Here is a 20,372-nt window from a genome sequence, read left to right as displayed (position 1 = left end):
CTCTCAACTCTGTTGGATCTGACCCGTGTACCTTCTATCATGAAATATTACACCCTTGAGGCAGGGGGCCAGTTGGTTTGTGCTCATTGCCAATAAATCCTGGAGAATCAATCCTCCCTCCTTCATTGATGCAACCAAATTTTTTCTTGGCTTTCTCCCCCTTTTTTATTATTGAAAGCAATGTGAGAAAATATATAAGAGCCAAAAGCTACACCCTTTTAACACTTGATTACTGACAGCTTTCAGCAGAGCCTGAATTCTGGTGAGCCCCCCAGATTCTTGAGGGGGCATAGTCTCTCCCTCCACATCCCCTTACATTATGCCTGGGGTGTTTGAGGTGAGGGAGATCCTAATCTACTGAGACAGGCCTGGGCTTTCATGGAGCCTTGGTTTGGCAGGGGGTGGGGAGGCCAGCAGTGAGTGGGCCAGGACTGGCTGGAGGAGAGCAGCCGTGGCACATACTGCACTCCTGTGCCCCCTAGGTAGCTAACAAGGGATCTGCCAAGCCTGTGGACATGATTCCCTTCACACTTGCAACTTTTCTTTCCTTGACATAGATGTGGGAGTTTAGAGACTGCTCTAGTGTGCAAATCCCTTTCAGTCTAGTGGCCTGAAATTGATTTCCAAGACGTAGAGAAAGCTGGTTTTGTTTAGTTAGAGGCTCCCATACCCAGCAGCTCTACCCATGGCTGGGGTCAGCTGTGGCTGCGTAGGAGGTAGTGGGGCAGAGCAGCTGGGACACCGATCTGGGTGCCATGGGTATGAACTCTCAGACTTACCAGGCATGTGATGTGGGGCAAGTGACTACTTCCCTGAGCTATAGTTTCCTTTACTGGAAAAATGGGGACATCGATGGGAACCACTGTTTGGAGATTGAGTCCAGACAGTGCTTAAAAGCACTGAGTATGTGTGCTTATTGTTATTTGTTGCTCTGATTTTATCTGACTTCTCAGTAGTTTTTGCCATGGGGCCAGAAGCTTAGAGAAATATGTTTGTGGTGTTCTAAATCCGTGGAGGCAAGTGCCCTGTGTCTCTGGAGGAATGAAAGATCTGGAAGGCAGGTTTAAACAACACATTAGATGTTGGTGCCCAAAGGTGCACTCTGTTTCCTCTCGTTCCAGGGCAGCATGCAGGTTCTGGTTACGTATGGTGGTGACCCCATCCCTAAAAGCCCTTTCACCGTGGGCGTGGCTGCTCCGCTGGATCTGAGCAAGATAAAAATTAATGGGCTGGAAAACAGTAAGTGTGTGGATGGAGGGGAGACAGGTCACCGAAGACCACCAACCAGGGCTGCCAGTTAGATTCCCTTCAAAAGACAGTTTGCAGAGAAGCAAATTGTGCCTTAAGAGACTTTGAAGTGGGACAGATGTGGGTGAGAACTGGGGCCATGCACTGGGTAGCTCTGTGACCCTACCTGTGCTTAACCTCACCAAGCCTCGGTCTCCTCATTTTTACTGTGGAGGAGGGGTGGTCAAGAACACTTAACATTCACAGGAATATTTTGAAAGTTAAATGAGCTCATAATTCAGGGGCTGGCACATAGCCCTTGGTAACTGCCGGCATCGCGGTGGGACGTTTTTATTACAAAGAGAAGTTGGGACACATTGCCTTCTGGTGACTTTCTACTGTGTTTAGCTGTCCTTGGCCACGGAATTCATATGCGGGTGGACACTCAAGCATAAAAGCCAACTCTCTGGCACTCAGAAACCACAACCCCCACCCCACCCCAATATTCCTTTGGCTTGGTAGGTATCTTATTAGTATTAGCTCATTTCATTATTTTAAAATGTTTTAATTTGTTTTATTAGGGAAAATTCCAAACATACAAAAGGAAAGACAGTCGTGTAATATGAACACTGAAGTATTTACCACTTGGCTTCAAAAGTTCACCACATGATCATAAAATTCTTTTTTTATGCAAGTAATGCATAAATCCATTTTTCACCCAAAAAAAGTCACAGTTGAGAGTAAACTCTAGTCTAACCATCACCTCTTACTCTTCCTAGGGTTAACCAAAGTGAGCCGTTCAGTTTCTGTTCTTCCAGACCTTCTCTCTACATGTATACGTGCATATATGCCAGCAGAAAACATTTGGCAATGTTCATTTTGCATTAAAGTTATCCTGCTCTATGCATATGTCTTCAGCCTGCCTTTTGACATCAGCAGTGCATCTTGGAGAACATTCACATCTGTGTCCCCTTGTTGGCATGAGCTGCCATGTGGCCGTAGCCTGACCACACCACAATGGCACACATTCACCTGATTGCCTGGTCACGTGGGGCTCAGCGCACCCCCCCCGCCCCCCCGCCCCGGGCAGGCCTATTTGGTCTTGGTGGACCATGGTTGAGCACATTCACTGACCTGTGACTCAAAAGCATGATTTGTGAAGAAGGCCACCTCCAAGCTCTGAGCTCTCTGAAGCAAGAGCCAGATGCCAGCTTTGTCACTGGAGGGCTGAGCATATGAAAGTCATTATTCCAAGCCTTTCATATATCTCTTCATTGCTGCTTTCTATAAGATAGCTAGGGCTTCAATTCCAGACCAGGAAGGTGCCATGCAGATTAGGGCAAGCCTTTGGGCCATGGCGCTCTACGGCCTCCTTGCTTGTGATTAGGCAGTGCATATCTTGGGAGGCCCCCTGCTACCCTAGAGTCAGGATTTCCTTGGCTTGTGGTGGGGGCCCTATGCTCTCAGTGCTTTCATTTTGGTTCAAAGTCCTTTCCCCCATTCTTTTTTTAAAACTTTATTTATTTATTTGAGAGAGAGCAAGAGCACAAGCAGGAAGAGTGGCAGAGGGAGAGGGAAAAGCAAGTTCCCCATTGAGCAGGAAGCCCCACATGGGGCTCGATCCCAGGACCCCCAGATCACAATCCAAGCCGAAGGCAGCTGCTTAATGGACTGAGCCAGCCAGGTGCCCTAGTCCTTTCCCCCTTTTTGGCAAGTATAACACATGAGTTTTCCATGGCCCTGCTTTGCAGAGACCTTTCAAATACCAGCGCAGCCCAGAGAGTCCGTTTTTCAGACTCTCTTTGGTGCCCCTGCATTGGCCAGCTTGGTGACTTTTGCTTTGTTGGCTATGGGATTAAATTTGCTGCCAAGGATTATTAAATAAAACATTGGCTTATGGGGATGTTTTGATACAAAGTCAACACCAAAAGTAAGTAAAAGGAGAGAGAATGGTGTCAGATTATAAGTTGGCAGAGCAGAATGTGGGGTCAAGTAAATTTACGTGTGAGTCCCACCTTTGTGGTCTGCTGCATATGGCACCCTGCACACATTCCTTACCCTCTGAGCCTCAGTTTGTTAAAGCCATTGGTAACTAATAATACCCTAGAGGGTTGTGGTAAAAATGAAAGGAGATGATGTGCTGTCCTGAGCCTGGGGATAAAGTGCAGGCAGTAAGTAACCAATCATTATTGTATCCGTACGTGTCAGCTATCGTTGTCATCTGTATCATTATTAGCGAGTAGCTGTACTGGTCGTTATCCAGGTAAATGCTGATTATCCCAACTTGGTCTTTCTTCTTGTCCTTGGTACCCTTGCTTGTTGGACATGCCAAGATAAGGCCTCATGTCCAGGGAACCATCACTGTTCTGCTTTCAGCCGTTTTTGCTGCTGCAAAGGGTCAGCTCATCACTAGGGCGTATTCCTCTCTTCCAGGAGTTGAAGTAGGGCAGGGGCAGGAGTTTGCCATCGACACCAAGGGGGCAGGCGGCCAGGGAAAGCTGGATGTGACGATCTCGAGCCCCTCAAGGAAGATTGTGCCATGTCTGGTGGCACCCGTGGCAGGCCGGGAGAGCAGCACGGCCAAGTTCATCCCTCGGGAGGAAGGGTTATACGCTGTAGATGTCACCTACGACGGACACCCTGTGCCTGGAAGCCCCTACACAGTGGAGGCCTCACTGCCACCGGATCCCACCAAGGTCAGCTTTGGTTTCTGTACCAGGACTTTGTCTCCTGTTGTCCAATATACCACTGTAGTCCTTCACTGATCCTGCGTGACAGTGGTCTTTGGAAAGTTATTTTCCAAGGAAAGTCCATTCTTAACAGCTGACAGTAGTTTTCTGTTCTACATCTCAGCCTGAGGATTCCTTGGGCAGCTGGGTGTACTCCCCACTGCTCCTCCTCTTGCTCGCTGGTGGTGAGGCTTTGGTGAGGTACTCCTCATCCCTAAGTCCTGTTCCTCCCATTTGTTAGCATGATAGCAGCACTTGCTTCACAATGAGCCTGTGAGGGCAAAGTGAGAGCCCAGTGGCCGGCATGACAGGTGAGCTCACCCTGCAGAAATTATTTAACTCAATAGAAAAATAGATTAGGCTCATTATCATTTCTTCCTAGTAGCCCGGAATCCAGGGCTTTAGAGTATTTTCAGTGGTCTCAATAGCATGAGTCCTATAAAACTCTCTTATTTGTTGAATCAGAGATGAAAGCCCTGGCCCCACCCACTTTGAAAAGTAGTTTAGTCTGTTTGGTTTTAAATTTTTGTATTAGACTATAGTGTTTGGAGTTTTAGGTTTTTAGAAAATTGAGAGGCAGGTACAGAGATTTCCCTCCTACCTGCTGTGCCTGCACGTGCTCAACCTCCCCCAGCAGAGGAGTACATGTATTACTATGGATGAACCTGCCTTGACATCCTGTTCACCCCAGATACAGAGTTTACAGGAGGGTTCACCCTGGGTGCTATGCATCCTGCAGGTTTAGACAAATGTATAATGACACATATCCACCACTCCAGTGTCATGTTTTATTATATGGAATTTGTTGAGAGGTGTAGCTGTCAAAGCAACAGAAAGGTCCATAAAACCATCCTATAAACGTTCAGACCCGCGTGTGTTTGTTAGACCAGACGTTAGGTCTCCACCTGCGGCCCTGTGGTTCAGAAATGCTGGGTGCAGCAGGAGGGGAAGTCATGCCCCGTGCTTCGGAGGGCTACGCCTCTGGGCTGTGGCTTTCAGGCGTTGTCTCCCTCTCGTAGCTGTTCACAGCCTGGATGGCACTATGGCTCTCTGTGGTCTGTCTGACTCAGAGACCCCAGGGAGGAGGGCCACTCAACTAAGATGCAGCTCAGTGCTGATTGCAGGCTTAGGGGTTAAGCAGTGCTGGCTGAGCATCAGGCAGACTTTGACTTTTATTCTCTGTTCAAATAGGTGAAGGCCCATGGTCCTGGCCTTGAAGGTGGTCTCGTGGGCAAGCCTGCCGAGTTCACTATCGACACCAAAGGAGCAGGCACTGGAGGTTTGGGCCTCACCGTGGAAGGTCCATGTGAGGCCAAAATTGAATGTTCTGACAATGGTGACGGCACCTGCTCCGTCTCTTACCTGCCCACAAAGCCTGGGGAATACTTCGTCAACATTCTCTTTGAAGAAGTCCACATACCTGGTTCTCCCTTCAAAGCTGACATTGAAATGCCTTTTGACCCCTCCAAAGTCGTGGCTTCAGGACCAGGTCTCCAGCATGGGAAAGTGGGTGAAGCCGGGCTGCTGAGTGTTGACTGTTCAGAAGCAGGGCCCGGGGCCCTGGGCCTGGAAGCCGTCTCAGACTCGGGAACGAAAGCTGAAGTCTGTATTGAAAACAACAAAGACGGTACCTACGCGGTGACCTATGTGCCCCTGACAGCCGGCATGTACACGCTGACCATGAAGTATGGTGGCGAGCTCGTGCCCCACTTCCCTGCCAGGGTCAAGGTGGAGCCCGCCGTGGACACCAGCAGGGTCAAAGTCTTTGGGCCAGGCATAGAAGGAAAAGGTGGGTTTCATAAAAAAAGAGGGAGACTGCAAAATAACTTGGGACTTAGGGGTCACCAGAAATGCAGAGCAGAGCTGCAAACTAATATGCCCACTGGGGCCAGGTGGGGTATAAGAAAACACTCACCTGTGGTTTCTACAGCAGGAAGAGATGGACCACAGCAAAGGGGTGAGCATGTGGCATTTCTGCTGCCCGCCCCTCACTTTGTTTCTCTAGGGGGCATGGGGCTTATCACTGCCAGCAGATTTTCCTATTTCTCTGGCAAAGCCAGAAATCTTGTTTTTTTATGTGGAAATTCAAGATCTTTCATTTTTTGGCACTTAACTGACAAGGTTTAAAATGTGATACTAATACCATACTTGCTATAGAGCAAATCTGTCTTTTCAACTGTCGTAGCACTAACCCCACCTTTGTCCAAAAAGTATGCAAGGAGTTCACCCAAGATACAGAGTTTACAGGAGGGTTCACCCTGGGTGCTATGCATCCTACATCCTACAGGTGGAAAGGGCTGGGAGGAGGAGCTTCGACAGGCTACCTGGGAAGAAGGAGCTTTTACAGGGTGGTGGTGGTGGGTGGGGGGAGGTGGTCATTAATACTCTTGATTTGGAGAGTCAGAGAAAACAGTTGTCTATTGTCATTGAAATTAGACATAATATACCTAAAGTGCCAAGAACCCTAGTTCTTGGATTTGGTCCAAGGTCCTGGGTGTTGGTGATGTTCTTATCTGTGTGATTGCTCTGCAGATGTGTTTCGCGAAGCCACCACCGACTTCACAGTTGATTCACGGCCCCTGACACAAGTTGGGGGTGACCACATCAAGGCCCACATTGCCAACCCCTCAGGGGCCTCTACCGAGTGCTTTGTCACGGACAATGCTGACGGGACCTACCAGGTGGAGTACACACCCTTTGAGAAAGGTGAGATGACTTCTGCTTGGACACGACTGTCATTCAGAGCCATGCTGGGCCATTTCCTTTGGTGACTGGTACTGACTCCTACCCCGTGTTGTCTGGCCTGTCTCAGCAGAGGCATGGACAAAGTGACAGGGACACGTAGAAACCTTCTTCCCCAACAGAGCCAGTGCTTGCTCAGTGCCCGACATGTTGGGCCTGCTGTGTGACAGTTGGGCCAGGTTTAGTCTCAGGCTCCTCGAGCAGCTTGATGTCCTGGCATATTGCCCATTTGTATAATTTTTTTTGCATAATCTCTTTCCTGAATATTAGAAATTTTTGAAATGTTTGATAAATCAGGAAAGGATAAAGAAAAAAATGAAAGTACCATATATTCTCATTACCTGAATATATAATTCCTATAAATATTCTGGTATAGATACTTTCAATCTTTTTATGTAGATGCATGTATATTCTATTTCATGGATTTCCCTTTGTCTCTTGGCTAACGACCAGATGGAGTTTTTCCAAATCAGGATAGTACATTTAAGATGACTAACTTGAATACAGACTTAGTGATATTTGCTTAGGGGAGAGGCCTGGTGTGTATGGGTACTGGGGAGGGAGGGTTATGTGGCTGCCAAGTGAACAGGAAGCATAAATAAATAGCTATATTTTTTAAAAAAATCAGATCAAACCGATACCTTTCTTTAACCTGCTTGTTTCAAATAACGTGGGGTAGCAGGTAGATGAGAATGCTAGATGAAACTCTACAGTAGAGTGTTATTTCCCAGAAATAGATGACTCCTGTGCAATTATGTTTCTGTTTGTCGTTTTGAACAGGTCTCCATGTAGTGGAGGTGACATACGATGATGTGCCCATCCCAAATAGTCCCTTCAAAGTGGCTGTAACCGAAGGCTGCCAGCCATCTCGAGTCCAGGCTCAAGGACCAGGATTGAAAGAGGCCTTTACCAACAAACCCAATGTCTTTACTGTTGTTACCAGGTGAGGAAGGTCCTGGGTTCTATGTGTTGACTCTCTAAAAGGAGTAGCCTTAGGTAGTTTAACTGCTCGGAAGGAGTTGTATGGGTATATTCTGCATAGGTGTTATGGTCTCCCAACTTTTGAGAGGCTTTTTTTTTTTTTTTTCATGGCATATAAGGCATGTTCTTTTTTTTTTTTTTAAGATTTTATTTATTTATTCATGATAGACATAGAGAGAGAAGGGGGACAGAGACACAGGCAGAGGGAGAAGCAAGCTCCATGCCAGGAGCCTGACGCGGGACTTGATCCCGGGACTCCAGGATTACGCCCTGGGCCAAAGACAGGCGCTAAACCGTTGAGCCACCCAGGGATCCCCAGGCATGTTCTTTTGTCAAGCCTTATGCTATACAGAAAGGCCAGTATACCTCAAAAAGTACCAGAAAGCCCTCACTTAAAGTCTTAAAATTGCTGAGTAAACCAGAACTAGATGGAAACTCCTTAACGTGATAATGTAGAAACATATAGCCAATTTCATAGTTAAGTATTAGAAGCATTCCTTCTAAAATTCATCACATGTCACATACCTGATTGTACTGGTAGTCTTAGCCAATACAATTAGATAGGAAAAAAAAAATGAAGGATAAGCATCGGAGGAGGGGTCAGAGCTGCCTTTATATTACACCGTTGAGGAATTTTCTGTGCGGAAGTGTCACAGTAGTTGAGCCAGGTTGGCTAAATGGGATTGCATATGGAGGGATTTTAAAATAATTTTGGCAATAAACAGACCAGCATGAACCACTAGAACTACTTTGCTTTCTTTTCCACACTTTCCAGAGGGGCAGGAATTGGTGGGCTTGGCATAACTGTTGAGGGACCTTCAGAGTCAAAGATCAACTGCAGAGACAACAAAGATGGAAGCTGTAGTGCTGAGTACATCCCCTTTGCTCCAGGGGATTACGATGTTAACATTACATACGGAGGAGCCCACATCCCTGGTAAGCTATCCCTCAGAAAGGTACCCAAAGAATAATTGATGTGGCATGAAAGCAGGTTTTGTTTTGCTTATCTTTGAATGGGAAAAAGAGTCTAATATTTGCAGTAGCTGCAAAGGGAGAATTTTCCTTATGGCTGTGTCTCCATGAATATCCCAACTCCCAATAGGACCAGTAACCTGGCGAAATGTGTTGGCTTGGCATTTTGACTGGAAGTGGTTGTTCACGTGTTGGAGGACCTCATGAGGTGTTGCTATGAAACATTCAACAACCTTCTGGCTTCTTATTTGCTTTCATGGAATTCTTGTTGGTTAAGCATTAGCCCAGTGTTTACTGGCCTGGTATAAACCCCTAGTGGGGTTATTTTTGATGGGATATGCTGTCTTGCCCGCTGTGGCATATTGGATTCCTCTGGTGGGCCAGCTGTGGTTGGTTGGTGGTGGCTTTTGGGTCAACTAGATCACGTGGGATAAGCACATCAGGAAGAAAAGCTGCCGTGATTGGTTTTAGATGTCTGCCTGGGGAATGCTTGGTATCTGCCACCTAAAGTTCTAAAGTTCTCCTATTACTTCTTGGCTGCTCTCATGCTAAGTTCAGACACCTTCCAGGGGAAGCTCTGACTTGGAGATTAGCCTCAGAGGTAGTCTATTGTCATCAGCTGCTGACACTGAAATTCTCAACTGTTTTTCTGTGAAATGAAGGTCCCTTTTATTCCCCTAAACCCCCGCCTGGAAGGTGATGTTTGTCTTTGCCAGGGTCAGCCATTTATTTCAGTTAGCTGAAAAATTTGATGCCATTGAAACCCAGCTATTGTTAAAAAGGCAAGACCTCTACTCTTTTGTGATCTCTTGATCTACCACTCTATTTTACAATAGATTTTGAGGCAGGCCAAGCAGGGACATCTGAGTTTGTGTGGCAGTTACAAGTTATTAATTTTGCCAGCCTTCTTGGAGAGCACAAAGACTCCTCACATAGCAAGAGGCGCATGTCACCCCTTGGTGATGGACTTGGTAGCCTGAGGAGGCATGATGTCAGGGACACTGGGGCTCCTATTTCTGGCTCACCTCTGGGGGGTTCTTACTTGGTCCATGTTGGTGGCGGAATCCCATGAGGATCTCTGGCCCAGCCCTAGTTTTTCTGTTTAGTACTTCTCTTGCAAATCCTGATCACACAACATTTTCTGTTTCCTTGCTCTTTTTTTTTTTTTTTTAATGATATTTATTTCGGAGAGAGAGAGCAAGAGAGCACACACACAAAGGGAGAAGCAGACTCCCTGCTGAGCAGGGAGTCCAGTGCAGGGCTCAGTCCCAGGACCCCAAGACCATGACCTGAGCCGAAGGCATACACTTAACTGACTGAGCCAGCCAGGCACTCCTGTTTCCTTGGTCTTTAAAACCAATACCTTCAAAGAGTAGGAGGCCCCCAGTGTCCCTTTGGGGTCAGCCGTGCAGGAGGAGGACCACAGCTGACAGGGAGAAAGAGCAAGGCTTCACCCAATGGCCAGGGAACCAAGCAGGCCATTCGTGGCAGGAAGCTGTGGGCTGTGTTGTAAGGCGAGGATTCCAGGAAGCCCTCAGGAGCTGTTTGGGGAGAGGATATAAGATGTGGGCCACAAGGCCCCAGCCACCTCTGCAGCAGTCTGCACTCCTTCCTTCCACCACTCAGCGTCCTCCTTCCACTTCATTGACAGCCTGCCTTCTCCCTCACCTCCAGGGCTCTGCATGTGCCTATCACTGTGCTCAAAACCCCCTCCATCTGTTTCCTGGGTGCTATCTGCTCTCTCTCATCTCAACTTAGATATCACTGGAAAGCTTCCTCTGGCCTCCTGAAGACCAGATTTGTTGCCTCTTAAGTGCTCCACCAATGTTTATACATGCCTCCAACATCTGTTTCGTGTGATGTTCTACTTCTAGTTTTCCTCGCCCTTCTCCCGCATTGTGGGTTCCGGCGGGGGGTGGGGTGGGTGGGGGGGAGGCATTAACCACTCTGGGCCCAGCACATGGCTTGATGCCTGTGGAGGATGCCCATGGGTGCACACAAGGCAGGCCTCCTGGCACTACGTGAGCTGTGCTTAGAACCCTGGGACCTCTTTTCCAGGCAGTCCCTTCAGAGTTCCTGTGAAGGATGTGGTGGACCCTAGCAAGGTCAAGATCGCTGGCCCTGGGCTGGGCTCCGGTGTCCGAGCCCACATCTTACAGTCCTTCACGGTGGACAGCAGCAAGGCTGGCCTGGCCCCACTGGAAGTGAGGGTCCTGGGCCCCCGAGGTGAGTATACATCCTGCCTTCCTGCCAGAAGCTCTGCCCCAGTGGGGGGCAACTGTGACCCAGCGCAGGCACTTTATTTTTGAGTTTGGTCATGAACTGCAAATTTCTTAAATTACTTTATTGCTCCATATCCTACCTAAACAGGAGAGGCTCCTGCTTTTATTTATTGATTTTTAAAACTTTTACTTCTATATTTTGAGAGAGAGAAAGAGTAGGGGGAGCCGCAGAGGCAGAGGGAGAGACGAATCTTGATCGGTCTGCCTGCTGAGAACGGAACCTGACGCAGGGCTTGATCTCACAACCCTGAGATCATGACCTGAGCCGAAATCAAGAGTTGGATGCTTAACCAACAGAGCTACCTAGGCTTAGCCCCGAAGCTCCTGCTTTTAAAAGCAGGCAGACCTCTTATTTCTCTAGTGGTCTTTCCATTTAATAACATGTCTCTCAATGTCTTTGTAAATTTTCATTTTTCTTAAGCAGTGAGATGAAGCCAGTAGGATTTGGGCTCTCACATGTATGTTTCTGCATTTGTGCAGTGACTGGGTTTGGCCTAGAATTTGGGTGCGCAGTAGGTTCGGAAGTAATGCAAACTTTTTTTTGAGATGCCTTATAGCACCTTGTTCCACATTGGTGCCCATGTGAAACACACCCCAAATTTCTAGAAATGACAGCTACGCAGCCCATGGGACGCATGCCTTTGTCATTGTCCCAACTTCCTGGAGGGAGAGGATCTCTTGGGAAATGGCCTTTGTTGACAATTTGGCCTGCCTTGTTGGCAGCCTGGAACTGGGGATTGGTATGACCAGCAGGCCATTTTGGGACAGAGCCCTGAAGTGCATTGAAATTTACCTTATTTGGTAGGCCATCACATTTCCTCTTCCGGTATTTAAAATGTGCCATTCTCTCCCTAATTTCTTAAATTATCTGGATTTTTCCCTAGTGATGTGTTAGCTTTACAGAAGTGGCAAACGAGGGTTTCCTTCTTTGAAGAGGAACTTTCTACTTAATGGGGTTCAGCAGGAGGTTATGCCCTTTGAAGCTCAGGGCAGATGTGGTTTGAGGGAAATGAGGTCATGGGGCTGGAATCTGATTCTGCATAGTTACTGAGCTTTAAGACCTGTGTTTGTGTGTGTGTGTGTGTGTGTGTGTGTGTGTGTGTGTGTGTGTGTGAGAGAGTGTGTGTGTGTGTGTGTATGAGAGAGGGGGAGGCTTTACTTAGATATCTATCTCTATTATATTATTATGGAAGCCTCAGAAGTAACAGCCTTTTAATTTTAGCTGATGAGATGGATTCCCAGTCATGGCGCAGCCCCTTGAAAGCCATTTCAGAGTTCTTTAAAGGTGACCCGAAGGGTGACTTTACGGAGACAGGTTTGCATATTCCTATTGGCTGCTGCTCTAATATATGTGATCTGAATGCCTCTTGCTAGTCTTACCCCTAAAATTGCCTTATTCTTGCCTCATCTGCTTTGCTTAATGAGTGTGCCATGCTTTGCTTAACCTACCTTGCAATCGACCCATTCTTGATGCTCATGTTCAGAACTGGGATCTGGAATCTACCAACCCAATGCCTGCCTTGATTATGCTTTAACATAGTCTCTAACCATCCCCCGCAGGCATCACTTTGAAGATCCCCTCACCCCATGAGATTGGCATCCTCTCCTGCCCTGCACCTACACCCAGCCTGCTGGCACCATAATGGTCTGTGCTCAAAGGTGACCATAAGTTTGACTGGCCAGCCCATTAGTTAACTTTTGCTGTTCAGAGTTGTGGACTCTTTGGCTGTACCTCAGCTATAGAGTAAAATTGCCACATCCCAAGCATGCCTCACCAGCTTGAAAGGGGATAGCATGCCTACAACACGTGTCTTCGCACAAGCACAGGCAGTCTCCGTAATTATATTCAAGGGCTCAGTGAGTGTACTTTAGCCAACAGAAAGCTAAAGGTGTCTCTTGGGGTCATTTCTGCAACCATGAATTGGGGATCCTGTCTCCTGTGATTTCTTGGGCCTCTGATTATGGCCTGCTTGCCTTTATGTTACTCATAAGTGAAAACCAATAGCTCTTGGGGATGAATGTGATTCTGTTCAAGCTAAGCTGAAGGTGGAGTGAAGGAGAGTCTAAGCAGTTCCTCAAGACCTTTCATTTCTTTTCTCAGGCCTGGTGGAGCCAGTGAACATAGTGGACAATGGGGATGGCACACATACAGTGACCTACACCCCGTCCCAGGAGGGGCCTTACATGGTCTCAGTTAAATATGCTGATGAGGAGATCCCTCGTAGGTAAGCTCCTGACACTTATAGAAGGGGGTCCAAACCAACCTGAAGCCCACCCCTCTGTAAGATTGGCCAGCACTGTCCTGGTGACCACTCATCCATTCATTTATCCATCTGTCCATCTGCCTAACCTAACCATCCACCCATCTATCTACCCATCCATCCACCCATCTGTCATCCACTCACCCACCCACCCATCTGTCTACCCATCCAACCATCTGATCAGCAGGTATCAGCGAGAACCTGCATTCTATGCACAGGTGTTACAACACACTAGCCTTGATATCTGTGGCAAATCCTCTCTTGGTATCCTGTACCCTCCTATTTTGTTCCTTCTGGCCATCTTTAATTTAAAGATGAGCTGAAATTAAGGAGTTGAGAATCTTTGAAGAAACAAGGAATGTGTTAATTCATCAAAGTTCTTTCCAGTGACCTTGCAGGTAGTTCTCTGATTAGAGCAAAGATTTTTTACTTTTTCACTTCTTTACTTGAGGATTTGGTTGACAGTAGTATTCCCAGAGGGTATTGGATAGAAACCTTGTTCCTCATTCAAACGAATATGAAATGTTGCATATGCTCTTCCTCTCTCAGAACAACCTCCAAAGGATTCTTTTTATACCCCTTGGGATGAAAAAATTTTACCCATACCCCCAATATACACATTTTTATATAGAGATACACATATAGCTCTAAGTATGTAGCAGTATGTAATTTATAAATTACATTTATGTATTACTTTGCTAATAGGTAGTTTGCCATCTGAAGCATATTAAAAATAGAAGAAGATGAGATAAAATGATAATTTTATCATTCCAGCATTGTTTCCTAATTCCACTATTCCCTTCCCATTTTGGTGAACATTTTCTTAGCATAACAAAAATGAGTTAACCGTGTCTCCCAAACTGAGTTGGGGATTAGTGTGTATCCCGTGGAATGCACTCACAGAAAGCATATGACGGTCACATGGTTTTAAATTTTTGCTGGATTTAAAGTACATAAGGCACTCGCTGTCTTACCTGCTATAGAAATCCACCCCCCTCAAGCCCAGTCTTTTTGTGTACGGAAGATCAAATGTAGCTGAGATGACGGTGTCCACACTGACTGGGATATGTATGTGTCTTTCAAGTCCCTTTAAGGTCAAGGTTCTTCCCACATATGATGCCAGCAAAGTGACTGCCAGTGGCCCTGGCCTCAGTTCCTATGGCGTGCCTGCCAGCCTGCCTGTGGAATTTGCGATTGATGCCCGAGATGCTGGGGAAGGCCTGCTTGCTGTTCAGATCACGGTAACTTTGAGTTATTTTCTAGAGTCAAACTTGATTAATAAAGACCTTAATTCTGGGCCAAGGATAAAAACAAGATTTTTAATAACCAATTTCTGCCCTGATACAAATGTTTGATGGATTTTGTTCCCATCAGAGAGTCAGTAATTGTGCAAGAACAAATATGCTTGCCTGAGTGAGATGTCTGAAGGTGTGGCTCCAAGGACCATGTTTGAATGAATCTCATGTATTTTGATCTCTAGTATTTGATCTAGTATTCCTCTGCTTTGGTTATAAAATGCTTGAAATGACTCATCAGATTAATTAGGACTAAGGCGCTATGTATATAAGAGTTCCTTCACACAGGGGACAATTCTCTCTTGTTAAAGAAGCTCGGTGGCAAGTCGCTTGGGTGCCATGTGGCTTCTGTCCTGAGGTCTCTTCATGGACCATGAGCTGGTACACATGGCAGGCTGCCAGGAGGAGAAAAGGCAGAAGGGGAAAGGGGGATTTTCAACTCAATCAGCAATCTTGAGCAACTCTGTATGACTTCTGCTTCCCTCTCATTTACTGGAACTTTGTCACAAGTCATATGGCCGTAACCTAGTGGCAGAGTTTGCTAAGAAGTGGAAGCAGTGCACCCAGCCAAGAATTGGCAGCCTTTTACTATAGAAAAGAGGGACAGTAGATGTGGTGGTGCAAGAGCAGGAATCTCTGCCCACTTGTCTTTCTACCTTTCAGTTGATCCGGAGCTAAATCACTACTTGTTCATGTGACAGTAAAATTCCTAAAAATTGACCATGTCCATATGGTGTTAAAAAGATCCGTGAGCCTCTCCTCTCCCTACACAACCACCCCAAAAGAAAAGATTGTATTAAACCATTAATTCTATCTCCTCCTGAATAAGACATAAATTAATAAGCAAAATGTGCCTCAGTTTCCCATGAGTGGTTTTTACATCTTGATGACAACATCCTAAGTAGCATTTCTCTGTGATCCACAGGACCAAGAGGGAAAACCCAAAAGAGCCATTGTCCACGACAATAAAGATGGCACGTATGCCGTCACCTACATCCCTGACAAGACCGGACGCTATATGATTGGGGTCACCTATGGGGGGGACGACATCCCACTGTCTCCCTATCGCATCCGGGCCACACAGACTGGAGATGCTAGCAAGTGCCTGGCCACAGGTGAGTGTGGGTTTTGGAGTCAGAAAGCCAGGGGCTAGCCCTTCTCTGCCACTTAATGGCTGTGTGATTAGGACAAGCTGCTCAACCACTCTGAGCTTCAGTCAGACTTAGATGGAAGATCTTTCTGAGAACTTTTGAATTCAAGAAACTCTTCTCAGGATCAGAGACTGTTTCACAGGGTCATTGCAAAGATTAGATGAGGTCAGGCATAAAAAATGCTTAGCACAGTGCCAGGCACATGGAAGCTATTATTATGTTACTTTTGAAGTGGGTGCGTTTGTTGAGATCTCAGCTGTGGCAGCAGCTCCCATGAGAAGCTGCAAATGTGTGCCTTTCCTTTCATGAGTAAATGGTTTAATTATTCAAGATTTATTCAGGAGCAATTCAGGTCAGCATTAGAGAAACGCATTCAAGGATCTAGGTTTTTCCTTAGCACTCGAGACTATGCCCATGCTCTCAGAATATCTCCAGAAATATTTGAACATCACACTCCTTTTAGCTTCTGAGACACGACTGTCTAAGACAACCACGGACCCTTTTGTTCCTGAGAATAGCTCTTGCTACTCTCATACTATTCCAGCAGATTCCAAAACATGAATCCCCATCTCTGAAATGAAACAGATTTGCATCTCTTTAAATTAAACATAGGTCTACCCTGGATGTGTTCTCTCTCATATCTTATCTTGCTCTAAATGGAGAAAAGCTTTTGGATTTTAGAGTAAGCTATAAACTGCTCGAGATGGTGATTTGGGGCTGAAAAATTGAGAACTTTCGAACCACTGGCCAAACCAATCCACCCTAACCCTAGGTCTATGCTCTGCCAGGAATGATTAGATTGCCTTTACTAGCCTGTAGGAATGATAATATTGGGCAGGGACTTATTCCTTGCACTCTGGACCCTATTCCCTCCCTTGCTGGGGCAGATCCTGAGCAGAATCCTCTCTCAGCCAGGGGGCTACTGGAGGCTACGTTTCTCGGTCTGTCATTCAAGGCCTTCCACAGACTGGCCCCAGATTCCTTGCTACTTACCATTCCCAGTAGTGGAATGTGAACAACATGCTCTTAGCATTCCCTGTTGCTTCTACACACTTTCTGCCTTTTTTTTTTTTTTTTTTCTTTTTGCCAATAGGCTTTTAGTTCACTTGTCTGCATTCCCTGCTGTGTGGTTCCCACGTGAAAGGGTGCCACCAGTCAGAGAGAGACTGGTCATGGTTTAGGGACAGGGGTGATAGGTCTCCCCTAGCCAAGAGTACCTGTCCTTCAGAACTCAGTTGCTACCCGTTTTCTCAAAAAGCCCTCTGTCGGTGTGGCAACCGTGGGATACAGACTCCTGGAACTTTATTTATAGAGATGTGCTACAGGACACTCCTGAAGCACGACAGATCATTTTTTCTGTAACTTAGCTCCCCCTCTGTGTGAACACAGCACATCAAGCTGTGTGGTCCTTGGTGCCAGGCCTGCAAAGTCTGTGAGATGAGGAACATCTTGAGAGCAGAGACTCTGTTTGGTTCCCTTTTGTGTGTACCTGGCCCTTAAGAAAATGCCCCGTAGATGTCTGCTTCGGGAAGCTGACTGTCTTCCCCAGACCCCTGAATGCCGGCAAGCCGGGTCCAACGTGTGGTTGACACTCAGAGCTTGTTTAGTGAGTAACGGATGGAACGGTCCCGTGAGCAGCGCCTTCCCCGGGTGATCTGTGGGACAGCCCCGTGTGGCCGCCGTCGAGGGGCGAGCATTGACGACACAGACCACACGAAGGCGTGGTTTGTTCTCGGGCCTCCAGGGCAACTGTCCGCGGCTGGAGCTTCCATTCCTCTCTCCTGAACTTTTCTCCAGGCCCTGGAATCGCTTCCACTGTGAAAACCGGCGAGGAAGTGGGCTTTGTGGTTGATGCCAAGACCGCCGGGAAGGGGAAGGTGACCTGCACGGTTCTGACCCCCGACGGCACCGAGGCCGAGGCCGATGTCATCGAGAATGAGGATGGCACGTACGACATCTTCTACACGGCCGCCAAGCCGGGCACCTATGTCATCTACGTGCGCTTTGGCGGAGTTGACATTCCCAATAGCCCCTTCACCGTCATGGTAAGGACGATTCCTTCCCTAGAGCACTCTGGTACGACAGGCAGCGATGATAACAGCTGCCATCTGTTAAATCCTGGCTACAACATCCCCTTCCGCTTTTTTTTTCGTTTTCTTTAAAAAAATTTTTCTTAAGCAGTCATGACCTCGTACAGTCCCAGAGTAAATCTCTTGAAATCCGGAGACCCTTGGCTGTAAGAATTTTTAAGGAATCTTATTAGCCATCGAAGTATCCATCATGTGAAGGATCTTAGGCAAGGTCCTGGCATAAGCCCAGTTCAGAAGGATACACTCTGACCAAAAAAATGTGTATAAGTAAGGCACCACAATTTTTCATCCTGCTAGTTCTTCCTCCTTCCTCCTTCCTCATCTCCACGGCCTGGAGGAGAGAGGTTCCTGATGCCGTTATGTCTGGAGACTTGACTCCTACCCCAGGACACAGAGTGCTTCCAGCTCTGTTTTAGAAAAGATTCAGATGTTGTAGAGATGCGGGAAGCAGCACGTCTCTTGAATAGGAACACCTGGAATGAAGGGTTCCAGAGAGGGTGGGACTCCTTCATATTCAACGAGTGACTTTTGGACTCTCCACTGATTATGAAGGTTCTTTAATCAGGAAAAGATTAGAAACCTCATTTGACCCGTAAAACCATTGTCGGCCCTTTTGCAGGTGAGGTATAGGAACAAGGCTCAGAGTCAAGTTCACTGAGCCCAGTGTGCCTGCTCTGGACGGCCACCGACTGCCCCTCACGTGGTGTCCTCTGATGTCACGACAGCTAGCCACGCCTGACCACAAAGTCCTCAGGCCTCAGTGACCTGGCTCCACACACAGCCCACGAAGCCCCTTCTAATGATTTCACTTTATGCAGCAGCAGAGAAGGGACTTGTTCCAAACAGAAGCCCGTGCCTTCCAAACATCTATAATCTGTTGTAGCTTTTTTTCCCCTTTCTGTAGATGTTTGTTTATCTGTAAACATTCTGCCAGAGATCTGGAGCCTTTTTTTTTTTTTGGTCTCAAGGATGTAAGCACTTGTCAACTTTGACACTGTTCGTGTGGGAGTGTTTTTCTCCTTCAGGGCAGAGAGAAATGCAGCTAGAGAGTTTATATTGTTCTTATTTACAGAGACGGGTCCCAGTTGTAGTTTCAAGAATTTGTTTTAGTCTGTAGTGGGTTTTATCTGGTTGATTAGAATAGCAGCATGGAAGAGCAGCCCCTGGGTAGAGGCCATAGCCTTGCTGGTGCCATGAGCTAGGGATGGGTTGGGAGGGTCCGAGTGAAAAAGTCAGTGTGAAAAAAATCTTGAGCCATTTTAGCTGCTGCAACAGGGGCTCAAAGTAGGGGCCACCAAACTCATTGGGAATGAATGTCCCCTCAGCTCTGGATTACAAGGATATTTTGTGCAGACACACTGCCCCCTAGCCACTACTGAAGGCAGGAAAGGGGCCTGGGGTGGGGGTAGGTCACCCACAGTACGGGTTTAGGTCTGTATTCTCCCAGAAAGTTCCAGACTTTCTCCAGCCTTACCTAGATGGACTTTCTTTGCATGTGGATTCCCTGCCTCCCTCTATAGACTTGTGGCCAGAAGGACGGGTGCACCCAGTACTGTGTTCAGAGCTCACGTCTCAAGGAGCCCCAGCAGGGCTGGTTCAGTTAAATACATCATGAAGTCACAGGTCTAGCGGCTTATCTGCTCATCAGCATTGAGAAGTCCTAGGTCCCAGTTCATAGTGTGGTCAGTGAAAGATCTTGCTCCCGACCACTTTGTCCGCACATAGCGCCACTGTGGGAGAGCCCCAGGAGGCAGGGATAGGGCTGTTCCCCATGTGGAAGCTTACAAAGCTGCCTTTCTAAGTGAAGTCCCCTTTCTGCAGATGCTAAAATACACAGAAAGGAGTAAAGCAGGGATGTAAGCCTTCCTCCAGGGGGTGGCCTTCCAATTCTTGTTGATGATGGTAGAAGAGGGGGACCCTCTCTTATCAGGTTGATCGGAGCAGGAGCATAACGTCTATGGTTTAAAAAAATGAATTTATAGACTTCTATTTTATTTTTTTAAAAGACTTCTGTTTATTATTTTTTTAAGATTTTATTTATTTATTCATGGCAGAGAGAGAGAGAGAGAGAGACCCAGGCAGAGGGAGAAGCAGGCTCCATGCAGGGAGACCGACATGGGACTTGATCCCGGGTCTCCAGGATCATACCCCAGGCTGAAGGCAGTGCTAAACCGCTGGGCCACTGGGGCTGCCCGAATTTATAGACTTTTTTTTTTTTTAATTTATAGACTTTTAAAACATTAATACCACAGGTATTTGATAATACCTCTTTATCAAACAAGAGGAAACCACTTTCCTAGTTCCATGCTGCAGAAGTGACTAGTCCCTATTTGCACAACACACCCATCAGCTTGGTGCAAGGGATCGTGTCATCCACATACACTTGTTTTCGTCTCATAGGCATAGGCACCCTTCCACATTTCATTCATCAGGCTTGGTTGCTTCTTCTAGTGTACAGGTTTGCATAATTTGCTAAACTGAGTCTCTGGCGGATGGACATTTTAGGTTACATCAAGTTCTCTTGACCACAGACAGCTCTAGTAAAATCCATGGCACATATCAATTACCTATGGACTTTCGGGTTACCATTGTTATAGGCTTGCTTCCTAGAAGTGGCATCTCGGGTTCAAAGGGCTTGGGTG

The 20,372-nt window shown here is 46.9% G+C and overlaps 1 protein-coding gene across 7 annotated transcripts in view; it reads left to right on the top strand.

Annotated features, from left to right (window-relative positions):
• Positions 1–20,372, top strand: part of FLNB (filamin B) — a 138,383-nt gene that overhangs the window by 91,303 nt on the left and 26,708 nt on the right. For 4 of the 7 annotated variants that reach the window (XM_077858362.1, XM_077858366.1, XM_077858363.1 and 1 more), the window contains exons 19-30: positions 1,122–1,239; positions 3,661–3,923; positions 5,148–5,745; positions 6,489–6,662; positions 7,479–7,641; positions 8,455–8,615; positions 10,710–10,877; positions 12,156–12,248; positions 13,035–13,158; positions 14,279–14,435; positions 15,415–15,604; positions 17,438–17,685. In XM_077858362.1, coding sequence (XP_077714488.1) covers positions 1,122–1,239; positions 3,661–3,923; positions 5,148–5,745; positions 6,489–6,662; positions 7,479–7,641; positions 8,455–8,615; positions 10,710–10,877; positions 12,156–12,248; positions 13,035–13,158; positions 14,279–14,435; positions 15,415–15,604; positions 17,438–17,685 — 2,457 coding nt within the window. The remainder of the gene's footprint in view (positions 1–1,121; positions 1,240–3,660; positions 3,924–5,147; positions 5,746–6,488; positions 6,663–7,478; positions 7,642–8,454; positions 8,616–10,709; positions 10,878–12,155; positions 12,249–13,034; positions 13,159–14,278; positions 14,436–15,414; positions 15,605–17,437; positions 17,686–20,372) is intronic. The other 3 variants (XM_077858367.1, XM_077858365.1, XM_077858364.1) reach the window with 1 other exon arrangement.

The sequence above is a fragment of the Canis aureus genome, chromosome 19 (assembly GCF_053574225.1).
Source record: "Canis aureus isolate CA01 chromosome 19, VMU_Caureus_v.1.0, whole genome shotgun sequence".
In the NCBI taxonomy this organism is placed as follows: Eukaryota; Metazoa; Chordata; class Mammalia; order Carnivora; family Canidae; genus Canis; species Canis aureus.
This window is presented reverse-complemented; position numbering and strand designations above follow the sequence as displayed.